Here is a 17,557-nt window from a genome sequence, read left to right on the forward strand (position 1 = left end):
GGAACGTACAGCAATATTCGTTAGCTTTCTGCAATGTACCATGTAATTAATCGGCCGCCGAGATATCGGATTAAGCGATTAAAGTTAAGTTATTTTAAGTTAACATTACATAATGTTATTGTTTCGTTTAAGCTACACAGTTATTATATTTCTTGTAACTAAAAGTGAGTTTAATAATTTCATTGTTTTGAAGTAATATAAAGAAATTATTGGCAAAGGTTTTGTGAAGTACTGCCGAATTTGGCTTAATTTATTGGTCAAAAAGATGAGTCAATGGCAAAAAATAAAGCAAAATTAGCAAAGAAAAAAAAGCCGAGTTACGGGGCAACAAACATATTAAAAAAATACGAACGAGAACCTCCTTCTTTTTGAAGTCGGCTAAAAAATAACAACAAATAATATTTTTAAAAAGTTTAATTCTATTTTTATTTATTTATAGATATACATTGTCAACGAAGAATCATTAAGGGTGAAAAATTGGAGAAATTAAAGAATTATTTGGTAACAATTTAATTTGTATTTTTTATAATATTCTAACAAAATGACATGATTATTTCCTACATGATTGGCTCAAAATAATTTGGATTGATTAATTTTAACCAATGATATTTTTATTAAAATCTAATTGACCAATTGTCTCTCTACAAACATTCTCTCCTGATTGGTTAATTGGTATTGCATTGTAGAGACGCGGCCCAGAATACAATTTTAGGCGTAGCGAAGGCGTGAAGGGATTGCCGGAGGGCACTGCGCAACGCTCAGATGAGCATCTTACATGACCCTAAACTTATCCTACTATCGATTTCGATAGCATAAGTTCAAGCATGTTTTTATTTAAAACTTTGCACTTATATGTAAATTTTGTTTAGACATATTATGATATGATAATTTAATCACTTTGATTGTAAAATTTCAGGTATATTTTATACATTCGGATCAATCGACGACAAGATACAATGGCTGGACTTGCGCCGGCGCTCTGGTACATTCACTATATGTAGTTACAGCAGCAGCTTGTTTAGAGGATGTTACTAATCTTTATGCTATGGCTGGATACGCGAAATGGGTGCCGTACGAAGATATTGACGTCAATAAATGCACTTCTAACGTAAAAACTCAAAAAAAGAAAGTCGTCTACACTTGTATTCCGAAATGTAAGTTCCAATGTGTTGTAAGGATGCTTACAAGCAATCTTATTATTATTATAAATGCGAATGTTTAGATGGATGGATGTTTGTTTGAAGGTAGTTTTAAAACGGCTCAACAGATCACGATGAAATTTGGCATAAACATAGAACATAGTCTTCAAGAACATATAGGCTACAAATTATGTTCTTTTTTAATTCCGCGCGGACGGAGTTGTGGGCGATAGCTAGTTGAATTATAAAATTAAGAATTACATTATTTGTTAAGTAAAAAAGTCAACTGACCTTCTGTCCTTAAGACAGTCAAGGCTTGCTCGCCTGGTGCAACACCACGACCATACAGAAAACGGGCGTGAAGTGGAAGTCATTCCGAGTTTTGTCTAATTAGTATGTCTGTCGGTGGCCTAATTTTAGTCTAATTAAAAGGCGGTGGGATCGGAAAGTGGAGTGTGGGACGCATAGGAAGGTGAAATATCTTTTTTCTGTGTATCTCGTCCGTCTATTAACGGATCGGCAATTACGGATGTCTACAACGCTACCCGTTCGCTTCGTCATTTCAGAGAGTTAAGGCCGCTTTCAGCCTTATAATATAAGAAAAGGAAAAATGTGTCAGTCTGGTATATCGATTTTATAAAATCGATAACCAATTAATCGATGTTATTTTTTAGCTTATGAACTGGACTATGCTAACGTGGAAAAGTGGTCATCAATTGACATAGGAGTTGCGAAAGTTGAAAATCGATTTTGGCAACATAATGACTATGAAAAATTTTGTACTATCAAACCATTGAGAATACCGATTAATTTCAACTCCGCGTATCAATCCCCGGGCATCGACGCAATAGTTGCGGGCTGGGGACATCTCGAAACTTGGAGGAAAGTAAGACTGTTTTACGTAATTTTGTCAAATATATTATTGTTAATACGTGTAGAGAACAATACATAAAGTACCTGGAAGTAGCTTTGCTCGGTATTTTTTTTTTAAATTGTGTTTTTTGGAAATTATATTATATTTAAGTACGAATTACTAATAAAATGATGAAATATGAATAATATTTTTCGATGTTACCGATAGAAAAAGTTAATTTTTTGTTTAAGTTGATTATCGATAAAACACGAATAAAATGACATTTTCTAAAAATGATTCCTAGCTAGATCTATCTAGCCCCCGAAACCCCTTATATACTAAATTTTATGAAAACCGTTGGAGCCGATTCCGAGATTCCAATTATATATATACAAGAATCGCTCATTTAAAGATATAAGATTAGAAAAATTATCCGATTATTTTAAACAATTTTATAAACCGACAGTATTATTATATTGGAAATAATCGTTGAAGTACTTTTGTCTAGATCAAGTCAAAATATTAATTATTAATACATTACAATAAAGATAAAATTTATTACGCTCCCTATTTTGAAAGGCAGTCGCGGCCATATTGGAAGTGGATAGAAAGTGTCGATATCGCTTTTCACTCAGTGGAATAATGGTCTAAATAATATATTTAAATTACTTAATTTACAGCCAGGGGATCAAAAAATATATATTCAAGAATTTCCGCGATACGCATCAGTGCGTATAATGAACAAGAAGAAATGCAAAGAGTATTATAAAGATTATCCCGAACTACAAAAAACCATAGACAAACATATGATATGCACTATGGAGAGCGGGAACGTTAACGCTGCCGGTGTCGTCAACTGGTCGCATCCAGAATTTAAAGATCAATGTACAGAGGATGTAAGTTTTGGATTTTTTTTTATAATTTTTAATAAACAAAAGAAACTCTCGACTCAAACTTAAAATTCGTTTTGACGCTAAAAGATTTGATATGATTTAAATTGAACTAGCGGTCGCGTTCGAATTCGTCCGCGCGGGATTTAAAAAGAACGTAATTAATAGGCTAGGTGTTTTTCCAGACTATGTTCTATATGTATGCCAAAATTTCATCGAGATCCTTTCAGCCGTTCTGGAGATACCTTCTGTATTTTTGTATTACTCCACAACAAGTTAATCAAGTCGATAAATGCTTTTGTAATTATTTTCCTTTTTACAATCAAAACGTTTTCAAACAATGCTGCAATTGCTAAAGTTATGTTGTAACCTTGTTATGAATGTTTATTTCAGGGTCAAAATTGTCGAAGAAATTTCAGTGAAAGTCCTCATTGGAACATATCAAGTGTAAACGGTCGAAGACAAGGGATTTGTCAAGTAGGCATAGTTTATAACTTCTTATCGTGAATTCCACTGTCTTAATATCCGTATAAAAATATTTTGCTGTCTCAGTTTGTTACAATGAGAATGAAAGGGATGCCAATGTTTTAGTAAAAGTTATCCTGACGTAAAATAAAAATTAATTTGTAACGTAAATGTGATATCAAAATAAATGTCCGAAGTCACAGCCCGGCTAGCTCAGTCGGTAGAGCATGAGACTCTTAATCTCAGGGTCGTGGGTTCGAGCCCCACGTTGGGCGTTACCTTTTTGTTTGAAATTTATTTTTTGTTTTCAACTAATAATTTGCAGCTTTTATATTCAGCTAGTAACAACAGCAGCATGTAGAGTCTTTGCTCTATGTGTATAGTAAATATTTAAGAATTAACGGCTCTATCAATTTTTAAATGAAGGTTATCATTTGATTCATAGTCTACACCGGACTGTCAAAGGATGATAGGATACAAAGATTTTTTTTAAATTTGGATTTTGTCAACCACTGGATCGGTAAGGGTTGGTTGACTACGCAAATATATTTGAATTGCTTCACTGATGTGTGAATCTAAATTCGAACTTTTTTGCGGTCAGTCGTTTAACAACTGCACCAGGGCACGCGTTGACGTAATTGTGTGCGTGTGTTGTTTTTATTTATTTTAATTTTGTTTGTTATATTTAGAATGATCACGGTGCACCGCTGACTACGTGGATTGGTGGCAAAGAACATCTCATCGGTGTCGCGTCTGTATTCCGAGTTAATCAAGAAGGCAAATGCGCAGGGCCGTATCTATTCACAAGTACACAGTGCAATGGAGTTTTCTTGGACTGTGTACTTGAGGAACATTTGTATAAGTAAGGCCTAATCTGAAGACTTATTTTTTTTATTATAATATTTTGCAGTCCATCGGCATAAGTCACTTTGTTATGCGAAATCAAAACTTTTAATATATAAAAAATATGGCAGTTTGAAACCGGCCGGGTAAGGACAAACTATATATAAAATCGTTCATAATGTCATTTCATTAGTGTCAAAAAAGAGAAACAAAATCCTTGCCGTACTAATGGTTTTGCGAAATAGCTAGTGACCTTTGCACATAGTCCTGCAATTGCAGACGCTTTGCGTACCGCAGCCGACAGAGGAGGGGACGCACAGAAATATATATTATAGATAGAGAATATTTTATAGAGAATTCCCTTCCTCCGCAAATTTACTTTCTCATCCTTTTCTTGTAAGAAAAGTGACTTCATCTTGACGCGTGTCTTTCGTGTGTTCGTGGCATTGCACAGGTCGGGCTGGCCCATTTATCCTTCAGGTGTTATTGCTGGCGTCTACCACTGTTAAAAATTGTATTATTCCTCTGGGTTACAGAGATGTACACGACCATTCACGAAGAAGATCCATATGTCACCTGCCAGCAAGAGAGCGAGGTTTCGAAATGATACATAAACATATAAATTGGATAAATCATACATATATAAAAAGGTAATTGTAGTAGCGGTAGCAGGGCGCTTGAGTTGGCACGTCTGCCACAGCCGTTCCATTGTTCCAGACGTGCCAAATAAAATTTGCTCTTGTTATAAATGCGAATCTTTGAATAGATGGACTTTTGTTACAAGGTATTTTCAAAACGACTGCATAGATCTGGATGAAATTTAGCATAGATGTAGAACAAAGTCTAAAAAGGCTACTAAATATGTTTTTTTTATTTCACGTAGATCTTGCCGTGGGTGACAGCTAGTGTTACTATAAAAACTTAACAAGGCTTTATTTAAGTGATTTATATGAGTTCAAGCAATAGAAGAATTATAGGTATAACATTGATAATATTACTTTATTAAAATATTATTATGATGTAAATTTTATTTACAGAAAATCAAGAAAAGGACGCAGACAAAAATTCAAACGAGTCACAAAACAAAACATACAAAGGACAACAAAAAAGTAAGTAAATTAAGGTGGAGGGAGAATATTTTAATTGTGTTCAAATAATGAAATTAGTTAAAATATTGTTTTTTTCAGACCAATTCTCACCGAACTCAAAGTACGAATAAGACCTCAAATATCTATTAGAAACTTTAACCTAAATCAAACAACTTTGACTAGATATAAACATATTTAAATATTTTGTTTCATAAATTATTAATTTATATTTTTTATTTTGTTAAATAAAATAAATAAATTAATACGTTATTAATTTTTTTTTTTATAAATTTGCCTGTAATCTTTTCCTAATTTCAATTAGCTTTCTGCTATTCACAGAGTCGTGGTTACTATAGCATTTGTTCATTGCAATTGACACATAATAAAAGAATATTAAAAAGAAAACTACCCCACGACAATCTTATACAGGGGGCTACTAAATCATTATAATTTAGTTTAGATTTTGCCTACCGGGTCAGATAAGTATCCCGGACTATATTTCGTTGCTCAGTTACAAAACTTAAAAAAAAATAAGTATTTAATTTCCAAGTATTTTATCGAAAGAACAAATCCTAAGGATTACATTTCTCTTGTACAATTTATACAGGGGGATGGAAATTTACGACAGCTTTTAAGAGTTGTAGCTTTGTTTACACGTTGGGCTTTGGAATGGGATTTGAATCGTTTATCCCTCTAAAGGCATGTTTCCACTGTGCCTGATTGTGCGGCTGGTGGAAACATTTTCAAACAGCCTAATACGAATATTATTTTCACTATATTGTATTTAAGGAGCGTCGGTGGCTCAAGGGTCAAGTACTTGATAATACTATAGATGAATAATTTTCATCTTTGAAACCATGATTTGTCTAAAATCGTTAAATTGTTATTATGTTTTGCTTATTGATATTTTAAATGATGCGAGAAATTACAAAGATTGGTTAATTTTTACCTAACAAACGACATAGTTAAATATGTGAGCGTAGTATGTTAATTTATTTTAATTTGAAGTATATTTGAATATTATGGGATTGCATCGATTTTTTTATATGCTACTTATAATTATTGTAATAAAAAGTAAGTCTATTAAAATAAATTTGCTCACTAATGATGAATTATGTATCGGATTCAATGAAAATGATCTGAAACAGGTTATGTCGATACTTTGAACCAGTTTAACCCGGCATAAATTGCGATGTCAAATTCAAAATATCTTACTAATATTAAAAATGCAAATGTTTAGATGGCTTCATCCATCTTGATGGAATTTGGCACAGATGAAGAACATAGTCTGGAAGAACACATAGGCTACTCATTAAGTTTGTTTTTAATTCCGCGCGGACGCGAGTCGCATGCGTCGTATGCTATTAAAATAAATTCCAGCTTGATACCTTTACGCGTTTTTGAGAAAAAGGGTCTTGACAGACAGACGGACGGACGACAAAGTGATCCAGAAGGGTTCCGTTTTTTTCTTATGAGGTACGGAACCCTAAAAATAACGTAGAAAGTTTCTTCAAAAACAAGGTTGGAATTAAAAGAATCAATATTACTACTAATAAATTAAATTAATAATACTACTTAAGTTAGGACAAGAAGATTGAAGAAACACCACTCAGATTTAATTATTTCAACAATTTCTGTTAATTGTAGATTCATATTCTCAAAGGAGAATACGAAATGGAAAACCGTTGGGCGGTAAACCGAAGACATATGCGGTAAGTATATTTTTATCTACATTTTATTTTATACTAGCTGTTGCCCGCGTCTCCGTACACGCGGAATTAAAAACAAACTTAATAAGTTGTATATGTGTTCTTCAAGACTTTGTTCTATATGTATGCCAATTTTCATCGAGATCTGTTCAGCCGTTTTAGAGTAACAGTGGTAGAGCCCGCCTTAACAACTTCGCACGAATTGTCCCGGCTCGCCCGGTGAAATACCACGACCGCACAGAAGACAGGAGGTCAAGTGGAAGCAATTCCGCGTTTCTTCTGAACAGTGTGCGTCCCGGAGGCCTAATTTAGTCCTCTTTCCCTTCCCACCCTTTTTTTTATAAGGAAATGATGGGAAGTGTAAGTGGACTTTTCGGATGAGAGGATGCATGGGAAGGGAAAATATTTTCTTTCTGTGCATCCTCTCCTCCGTCGATTTAAGGTAGGGAACGCATATGCAATTGCGTATGTCAATGGGCATCTGTCACTTCGCTATTTCAGCGATTTCAAGTGACCGCTCACTCGTTTGCCACCTTATGATATAAAAAAAGAGATGCATGCAAATAAACGATGTTTGTTAGAAGGTATTCTAGAACGGCTGTATGTAGAAAATAGTCTAGAAGAACATGTAGGTTTTTTATAATGCTAATGCAAATTTGCAAATGTAAAGAGCGTCGGTGGCTCAGGGGTCAAGCACTCGACTTGCAATCTGCAGGTCCTGGGTTCGAATCCCGCCATGTACCAATGTGTTTTTCGATTTCCGATTTACATATGTACATTTATCCGACGTTCTTACGGTGATGGAAAACATCGTGATGCAACCAGCACATATCTGAGAAGAAATTCAAAGATATGTGTGAAGTCAACCAACCCGCACTTGGCCAGCGTGGTTGACTATAGCCTAATCACCCTTAACTTAGGGTAGGCTCCGAGCCCCTCGGTGGGGACGTATAGTGAGCTGATGATGATGATTGCAAATTTATAGGTATATTTAGTCCGATCTGAGAAGTCCACCGTTAAATATACAGACTGGGTGTGTGGGGGTGCCCTTGTTAGTAAACTATTTATCGTAACCGCCGCCGCGTGCTTGGAAGATGTTGACTATATATACGCTGTTGGTGGTGTCAAAGATGTTGTTGAATTTAAAGACCTTGGTACTCACACATGTACGAAATGGTATAAAAGAAAAGTAGTATACACATGTGTGCCGAGAGGTATGTTTTTTAAGCAAAGATTAAACTATCCTTTACCACTATCCTATTTTTTTAATTATATAAACAAGGAACAATATATTAATTTACAATAAAAGTGTCTACAAACCAAATGCGGGTTTGTTCAGACACTTTGGTTTTTGGCAATTGATGCTAACTGTGCGTTTCTGAGTCCAAAACCTCAATTTAAAACATTTATCTGTGTAAAGACATTTTGGTATCAGAAACCCACGGTAAATGGTGTATATTAATCGCTACGCGCTAGTTAAGTGCTTACTACTAATTAAGGGCTTCATAACATTGTAAGTTTCATGTTTTTTGTCTGTAAGGAAACATTTCCGAGAGAGGAAATACTGCCCCCCAAACTTGAGATATCGGTAGCCCAGTTTGACTTCGATTCTATTCTATCGTGGTTATGACAACGATTTAATTTAATTTAGTTATAACCAAAACTATGAAAGTGATGAGCAACAGTCGTATTTTAAGGTTCCAAATGTTTAATTGTATTTGTATTTCAGCTTACGAATTTGACTACGCTAATATTGAGAAGTGGTCAGCTATCGACATAGGCATAGCGAAAATCGATAGTGAGTTTGCATTTGAAAAAGGTTATTGTGACTACGACCCAGCGCCTATTCCTATAAATTACGATCCTAAATTTCAAGAACCTGGTACTGATGCAATAGTTATAGGTTGGGGACATAGTGAGATATGGAAACAAGTAAGTTGATGTATTTAACTTTGGTGAGATATTATCATAAACTTATATAAAAACGGCCAAACACGCACATACATTCGTCCGGTTGCGGCACCGACTAGTTTCGAGCCCATCAGTCAAATTTGAACAACAACACCCTCGACGCTTTGTTATCAATATCGTCGAAAACGCCGACGCACCCCGGGCCCCAGATCCTCAAGACCCGCCCTAAGAGCGTTGGTGCGCAGTGGCCCCGTCCGCGTATTAATACCAGTCCCACTCACCCTGATGAAGGGCCAACAATGGGCTCGAAACTAGTCGGTGCTGCAACCGGACGAACGTAAGTGAGTGGCCGTATTTATATAAGTTTACTAAATGTTATTCTTTGAAGCTATTTAACTTACCTTACCTATTTCATCTAGCGATTAGTGAAAATATTTTATGGCTATAGTATTTTACTTATATGAAGCGACGGTGACTCAGGTGATAAGCACTTGACTTGCAATCTGCAGGTCCTGGGTTCAAATCCCGCCATGTACCAATTTGTTTTTCAATTTGCGATTTACATATGTACTACATTTATCCAAAGTTCTTACGACGAAGGACAACATCGTGATGCAACCTGCTCATATCTAAGCACTGGGCCAGCGTGGTTGACTATGGCCTAGTCACTCCTGTTATAGGGTAGGCTCCGACCCCGTCAGTGTGAATTTTACTTGCCTTATTTTATTATTATAATAAAATATATATGTAGTGTTACTAAATAAACTTTATTATTACCTGGGATTTCTGAGAACAAAATTCTCGTTTAAAACGTATTGTTATCTCTCTCTTTTATACAGAGATTTTGGTATCAGAAATCCACGGTAAGTATCACAATCAAGGACAAGTTCAATATAAGTTCAGTAATTATAATAAGTATTTAAATATTATATTACCAAGGAATTAATAAAAGTAATCAAAGTTAAAATGATTAAAATTTCAAGCCGGGCGATGATGAACGCTTGTTGCAAAGAGAACCTCATTATGCATCGGTTTCCATTACAAATAAAAAGAAATGCAAAGAAGGATACAGTGACATACCAGAGTTACAAGATATTATAGAGAAATATATGATATGTACAATTGGAGCGGGAAATCTGGATAACCAAGGTAATATTATGACCACATTGAAACCAGAGTCCGAAGGATGTCCGCAAAGTAATTCGAAGGTACATCGCTTTTTTCATTCATAAAATAGACATAATAGCTTTACTAAAATACAGCGTTTAAATTCGAATTACTAAGTATTTTTACATATATATATACATTAAATCACATTACATTATGTACATATCTGAGTAGAAATTCAAAGATATGTGTGAAGTCAACCAACCCACACTTGGCCAGCTTGGTTGACTATGGCCTAATCACCCTTAACTTAGGGTAGGTTCCGAGCCCTTAGGTGGGGATGTATAGTGAGCTGATGATGATAAAAAAATAACATTAAAATAAGATTATTTAGAACTAACTGTCGACAGCGACTGCGTCTGCGAGGAATTAAGTTATTAAATTAAATAGAAATCCTTGAATAATTTATTACTTTAGAAGTTACTAAATATTTGAATATCTTGTCTGTTACGGTATTTTTGTAGCTGACTGTACAATGGCGGCTCTAAGCGTAAGTAGTAAAAATATTGTTACATACAGGGCGAATGTCGAAGAAGTTTAAATGGTAACATAACTTTGGACTCTGTTGCTGACCATGTGCCGACTAGGAGACATGGCATTTGTCAGGTAAGTTCTTTTTAATAAAACAAATGAGAAATATAGTCAAAAATTAGTGTAACTTAAATAATGTACAAAAATCTTAGTGACATTATAAATGTGAAAGTTTAGATGGATGGATGGATGGATGGATGTTTGTTTGAATGTATCTCCAGTACAACTCAACGGATCTTGATGAAATTTGGCATAGATGTAAAAGATAGTTTGGAAGAACACATAGGCTACTTATTAGGTTTTTTTAATTCCGCACGGAAGGAGTCACGGGCAACAGCTAGTGTTATATAAATATAATTATACTAGATAGATGGATTAATAAGAGATACAAGGGTGTGCCGAGTGATAGACGAATTCGGCGGACGAAATACTGTTATTCTGACCTTAAATTAAGTACTATCACGGATGAAAATTTTAGTGCTGTTTATCTAATAACTTTTCTTAGAACGACCACGGTGGTCCGTTGGTGACATGGATCGGTGGTAGAGAGTACCTCATCGGTGTTGCGTCCGTATTCCGGGTGAATAATGAATCTAAATGCGAAGGACCATATTTATTCACAAGTACACAATGCAACGGAGCCTTTTTAAATTGCATTCTTAATCCAGAGAAGAAATCAAGGTAACCAATATTATTTTATTTCATTTAACCATGGGTTTACACTGTCATATTCTTGTTTTCAGACGTGCTAACTCCATTTGTGACATGCCAGCAAAGGAGCGAGGTTTTGAAATGATACATAGACATATATCGTGGACTAATCATCCAGATGGGTAAGCATTGTTAAGTATCAAGACATTACAACATACGGTACAGCCGTGAATTCCACTATCTTTTTTTAATATTATAAAGTGTTTAATGAGTCTGTAAGCACCTTAATTAGCCAAAATAGCGAAGCGACCGCTATCTGTATTGCCAACATTTAATTAAAAGAGGAACGAACATGAAGAAGATATATTCCTATGCATCCTTTCCTCTGCCAAATCCACTTCCCCTTTCATTTCCGTAGGAAAAGGTGGGAAAGGAACGTGGATTATAATAAGGCTGTGGCACTTGTATTCTGTTCTAAATATTTTTTTGCAGGCCGGCTGAAAATGAAAAAGTAAATTACAGGCCACTTATACCATTAAGGAGTTTTCATAAAAACAGAAAAAGATCGAAAAATTACGGAACATGATTCATTTGTATAAAATAATTTTGATAAAGAAGTGTAGTTTTCTTTTTAAAAATTTCTATTGTAAAAGTTATTACTTACTGTGAATTTTAATCGTATTTACACATGTTTAAGAATATTGCTGTCTCTATCTCTTCTTTCATAGAAAATGAAAGGCATTATTACACAGTAAAAAGTTGTTAGCACAGTAAAGATCTCAACATTATGTTTAGACTCCGTATAGTTAATTGAAAATTACAACACAATTTTAATTATGTTCCAATATAAGGATGTTTTTGTTGTTATATATTTTATTTGTTATGTAAATATAAAATATGAATGAAAAACATCGTACCGTCAAAGCTATGTTCCAACGAAATGTGTTAGAACGTCCCTTGTCAAAAAAGTTCTTGTCTTCCGCTTCTGAGATTTTGATGACGGTCAAAATCTAATTTGTCACGGCAAACAGTTAAATTCAATTTAAATGGAATAGGTTTACTTTAATCCAAGCTTTTTAAATGGTTTACATTATCATCTAAAATCTAAATTGTAAGTAATATATAGTGACAAACAAGTAAAAGGCCACCTGATTACGCTAAGATAATAAAGGGATTCCTGTCTATAGACAGATGCTCTGCGTACTTTTAGCAGATGTACAGAAAAAGGATATTTCCCTTTCCATTATAAGACATCCTTCGCGAAATATACTTCCAAACCTTTCCTTAAAAGGACAAGCAAATATCTCTTAAGTCACTATGAAAATAAAAGTGGCCATAATTATGCAATCAACCTATCCAAAAAAAAACGTTCGATTTAAAGATTATTGCATAATTATTTTAATAATTTTCTTTGTATTAAAACCTATTATTACAGTTAAAAAGTGATGTGTAATTTTAGTTAGCTTTCTAACTACGATGACGTGACGTCAGAATATTTTTTTTTCTTTACCTTTACTAATCTCGCAGCCATCGGTAGTAAGTTTAAAGGCAGATATTTAAATTTCAATATCTTTGTTAAAAAGCAGAGGAAAAAATACTTTTACAAGGAAACTTGATATGATACATAGATCTACGACGTAAAAAAACTGAAAGGTCATTTAGGAAAATTAAAAAAAATGTAATAAAAAAAATATAATAAAAATCTATGTTGTTATTTATTGGTTTCATATAAATTATGTAAAGGCATAAGTGGCCTGTATTTTATTTTTTCATTCAGAACCGGCCTAAAAAAAACAAAGAAAAATACTCAATAACTCACAATTATATAACGTAAACAATTTTATTTCGTATCCATTTTTTAACATTTCGTATCGTCGTAATCCTTACCCGTGTGGTTGATGGGCCCATGATATATATTTATGTATCATTTCAAAACCACGTTTCCTTGGTGGCTGGTCGCAAATGGAGTTAGCACGTCTGAAATAATCAATAATATAAAATTAGCTATGTACAGTCACTGTCATTCGCAGTGTTCCAATTAACTAAAAGTTGCTTTGCATCTAGTAAGTAAATTAAACTACGCTTTTCGTGAAAAATCAAAACAGTTGAGCATTATTGATCAAATTAGAAAGATTGTAAAACGACGATTATAATCATCAATGAATGGCTTACCTTGTATCGTTAGCGTTAAGAACACAGTGTAAAAATGCTCCATTGCATTGTGTACTCGTGAATAAATATGGTCCTTCGCATTTAGATTCATTATTCACCCGGAATACGGACGCAACACCGATAAGGTACTCTTTGCCACCAATCCATGTGACAAGCGGTCCTCCGTGATCGTTCTAACAAAAATATTATGAGAAATAATATAATTAAGCTTTCTTAAAATATGCATATATGTTAGCTGATGATTAAATTTAATTGCTGTGATTATATATCACTGACAAATGTTGTTTTTGTTTTCCTAAACAAAATGAGTGACATGATAATATCTTAACAGTGGTAGAGCCCGCTTTACATTGCGTTTAACATCTTTGTACGAATTGGCCCGGCTCGGCCGGTGAAATACCACGACTACACAGAAGACAGGCGTCTAGTGGAAGCGATTCCGCGTTTCGTCTGATGAGTGTGCGTCCCGGAGGCCTTACTTAGTCCTCTTTCCCTTCCCACCCTTTTTGATGATTTCATGCTTGGGAAGCGAAAATATTTTCTTTCTGTGCATCCTCTCCTCCGTCGATTAAAGGTAGGCAACGCATATGCAATTGCGTTTGTCTATGGGTAACGGTCACTTCGCTATTTCAGCGATTTCAGGCGGCCGCTCGCTCGTTTGCCTCTTTATGATATAAAAAAAATATGTTTTTGTGAAACATATGATAGCGAAAAGTCACCTGACATATTCCTTGCCTCCGAATCCAATCAATATTCGTGGTATTAATAGATAGCGATTCATTCATTTTCTCCATATTTCTTCGGCAATTCTCGTTCTGTAAATAACATTAACATCGACTTGTGTTTAAACTGAGGACAATTTGTTTTGGTATTTTGTACGTAGTAAATATTTCATGTTTAAGCAAATCCAGTGTAATTCTAATTCATAGAAATTCTTCTTAAGATATATGTGTTTTCCGTTATTACACTTTAGAATTTCGACTTTTAATACTCTACCTCAGAATTGGTGCACCCTTCAGCATCCGGTTTGATTGTAGCTATAATGTTACCTCCGCTGTCGAGATTTCCCTTTCCGTGAGTACAAATCATATATTTATCTATCACTTCTTGTAAATCTGGAATATCTTTGTAACCCTCTTTGCATTTTTTCTTGTTTATAATCGATACTGGTGCGTAATCAAGATTCTTTTGTACCATACGTGTATCGTCTCCCGGCTTAAAATAATCCATTCATGTTTACAATACCATGAGTTTTCACTGCCAAGGCACCTGTACAAAAACATATTATCTCTATTTTTCAAAGACAATAAGATTATGATAATATGTTTTTGTTAGTCGTTTTGGCAGTAGAAATGCACGGTTAGTGTATTTATTTTACTTATATCTAATTCTTTAAAGTGCTTTTTTAATTATTATATCTGAATTTTGACTATTGAATGCGTAATGAATTCATAATCCATCACCTTATTAATTCTTAATTATCTTTGGTATAAATATATACATATACTTATAACAATTCATTGAGATCTTTTTATATTATTGCTATGTTATTAACACCATAAGTTAAAATACTCAACGCACTCGTTTCCATATTGATTTATGTCCCCAGCCCAATACAATTGCATCGACACCCGCTGCTTGATATTTAGGATCATAATTAATGCCTATAGACTGCGGTCTGAATGAACAAGCACCCTTGTCAAAATTAAATTCAGAATCAACTTTCGCTACGCCTATATCGATAGCTGACCATTTCTCGACATTAGCGTAATTAAACTCATAAGCTGAAACACAAAATTGACGGTATTTATATTAATATAACTGGTGAAAGTAAACTCTAAAATTACGATCTATTTTCTACTAAGCACTACTCCTACTATTACTAATACAGTCGCGATCATTGGCGGTATTCCACCTCATAAGCGACAATCGTTTAAATGCTAATCAATGTTTATATTGTATTTAATACTTCACAATACAGAGTTTCAATTGATTATATTAGTAACAAATATTATTAATTTGTAAGAAGCACGTTAAGTGCTAGATGGCTAAACATTTTTTTGGTTACTGGAACACCGCGAACGCAGTCGACTGTACTTAAAAATGTATCATTATTTGCTCGTTTTACTCGTAGTTCATCACGCGTGGCTTAATAATTAGTGCAAAAATACTTATTGTTAATCGTACCTTTAGGTACACATGTATATACGACTTTCCTCTTATAATTCTTTGTGCATAGGTCTGTATTAATATTTTCGTATTCAACCAAAACAGTATATCCGGCGACAGCGTATAGATATTGCACGTCTTCTAAGCATGCGGCGGCGGTTACTATATAGAGTTTGGAGACGAGCGCACCCGCGCACACCCAATCCGTATATTGAACTGAAGACTTATCAGACTTCATAAAATATACCTGAAATCATTCATTTATCTATCTACTATCGAGGATTATGGCGGTATTCAAATATTAATGTGTGAGTCATTTGAATTTCGAAAGCATTGAGACGACGACGCGCAAACAATAAACAATCGGAAGCAACTTTTAAAAGTGTCTATACGAAAAAAAGTTGCCATTGGTACAAGATTAATTGCTTTTTACTATTATCCCGCGCAGGTACTACAAGAGGAATTTGTTTCGTAACAATTAACATGACAATTTTTCCGTAAGTAGAACACCGCGAAGAACCCTGACTGTACTAAAAGACGAACGGATTCATATTCCAGAGAGAATTACCACAGTATAAAAAGCTATTTTAATCTTGTAATATAAAAAATTACCATATATTTCTTTTCTTGTTTGTCTACCGGTATACCATCACGGATCTTCCTAAGAGACCAAGAACCTAAAATAAACACTAATTGTTTAAAAAATGACGATCATCATACCGATTAATTACATGGCATCGCTAGTTAAGCCGGTTCCTTACGTTTGGCAAACAGGGAACGCCAAATAACAAATATGAACGTTAGGATAGGTGAACGTTGTTTGTGCCAGGGATCTACGTTCGTGTCGGGTTTCGTACACAAATTAAATGATATTGAATAATGATCTTGGAAATCTGGAATAAACGAACAAGTTTGCCAAGCCCCTGTTTGTGATCGGTGTTTGTATCAAACACCAAGCGTATTATGTTTGTTTCGCGACAATCATTAATGATTCCAATGTAATTTGATATTTGGAACATCATTATTTTTATTATTAATATTAATAAACTTACTTTCAATTACATTGAATACGAGTAGCGAATGAAACAATCTACGTAATACCATATTATAAACAATATATTCTTTGAAAAATAATAAAATTCAACACGGTAACATGTTTGTTTGTGTTTGTTCTAATGTAAACATATATCAAAATGTAATTTCTCGGCTCATTTACAACATCAATTAATTGAAATTTCAATTAATTCTTACATATAACAATTTATACTTAGTATTAAAAAATTATTAATTTATTTACGTGTTCGTCTTAGTGCATGTGAGGTAATATTTGTCATTTTTTTTAAATTTTTTATAAAACATTAGTTTTTTTAAACCGTAAATTACCAGCTGCCATAAATATTGGGCTTAAATTTATTTACCAATTTTGTATTGTGACGTCATTTGTATTCGTTTTTTAAACAATTATTACAGTACTAGCTGTCGTCCGCAACTCCGCTCGCACGGAATTAATAAAAAACTTAAAAAGTGGCCTATGTGTTCTTCCAGACTATTTACTAAGATCCGTTAAGCTGTTCCGCAGATATTTTCTAACAAGGATCCATCTTTCGCATTTATAATATTAGTAAGATACAGGTAAAAATCAAACGGCCACCTGAATACGCTAAAATAGCTAAGGCTTCCCAGATCACAGAAAGACATGATTACAAATGCGTTGTTTACCTTTAACAGAGTAGTGGGCGTATTGAAAGAAGATATTTCCCCTTCCAGTATGTAAGGTCACAACCTTCCTCAGCAAATTTAGTTCCAACTCTTTTTAAAAGAAGTTGGGAAGGGAAAGGCGGTTACAAAGGTTACTTAATTTCGCAAACTATGTTATAGTAACTTCGACTAGACTATAACTATGTAAATTACTGTATTTTTCTCAGTGTAAAGGTATAGATTTAACAAGTATAGGTGTAAGCAACCTTAA

General features: G+C 34.1%; 3 protein-coding genes and 1 non-coding gene across 4 annotated transcripts; 3 read left to right on the forward strand and 1 right to left on the reverse strand.

Annotated features, from left to right (window-relative positions):
• The first annotated feature begins 83 nt into the window (after positions 1-83).
• LOC106116083 (uncharacterized) lies at positions 84-5,303 on the forward strand. The gene is made up of 9 exons (XM_013309824.1): positions 84-164; positions 440-501; positions 917-1,154; positions 1,814-2,025; positions 2,673-2,888; positions 3,276-3,359; positions 4,037-4,209; positions 4,727-4,840; positions 5,228-5,303. Exons 1-9 carry the CDS (start codon positions 113-115, stop codon positions 5,301-5,303), a joined length of 1,227 nt encoding a protein of 408 aa, XP_013165278.1. The 5' UTR covers positions 84-112.
• Positions 3,550-3,622, forward strand: TRNAK-CUU (transfer RNA lysine (anticodon CUU)). The gene has a single exon. It is a non-coding gene; the product is annotated as a tRNA-Lys (tRNA).
• Positions 5,304-6,226: 923 nt separating the features above from the next.
• Positions 6,227-11,833, forward strand: LOC106116084 (uncharacterized). Its single transcript, XM_013309825.1, has 9 exons — positions 6,227-6,352; positions 6,926-6,990; positions 7,973-8,201; positions 8,717-8,919; positions 9,882-10,106; positions 10,585-10,671; positions 11,102-11,277; positions 11,340-11,429; positions 11,740-11,833. The coding sequence occupies exons 1-9, from the start codon at positions 6,301-6,303 to the stop codon at positions 11,831-11,833; spliced, it is 1,221 nt and encodes a 406-aa protein (XP_013165279.1). The 5' UTR covers positions 6,227-6,300.
• Positions 11,834-12,877: 1,044 nt separating this feature from the next.
• Positions 12,878-16,723, reverse strand: LOC106116085 (uncharacterized). Its single transcript, XM_013309826.1, has 10 exons — positions 16,641-16,723; positions 16,201-16,265; positions 15,607-15,835; positions 15,001-15,203; positions 14,416-14,634; positions 14,139-14,234; positions 13,420-13,592; positions 13,135-13,224; positions 13,002-13,031; positions 12,878-12,893 (listed from the first exon to the last, which is right to left on the reverse strand). Exons 1-10 carry the CDS (start codon positions 16,690-16,692, stop codon positions 12,878-12,880), a joined length of 1,173 nt encoding a protein of 390 aa, XP_013165280.1. The 5' UTR covers positions 16,693-16,723.
• Positions 16,724-17,557: the final 834 nt, after the last annotated feature.

This window comes from Papilio xuthus, unplaced genomic scaffold (assembly GCF_000836235.2).
Source record: "Papilio xuthus unplaced genomic scaffold, Pxut_1.1 DF827756.1, whole genome shotgun sequence".
Classification (NCBI taxonomy): Eukaryota; Metazoa; Arthropoda; class Insecta; order Lepidoptera; family Papilionidae; genus Papilio; species Papilio xuthus.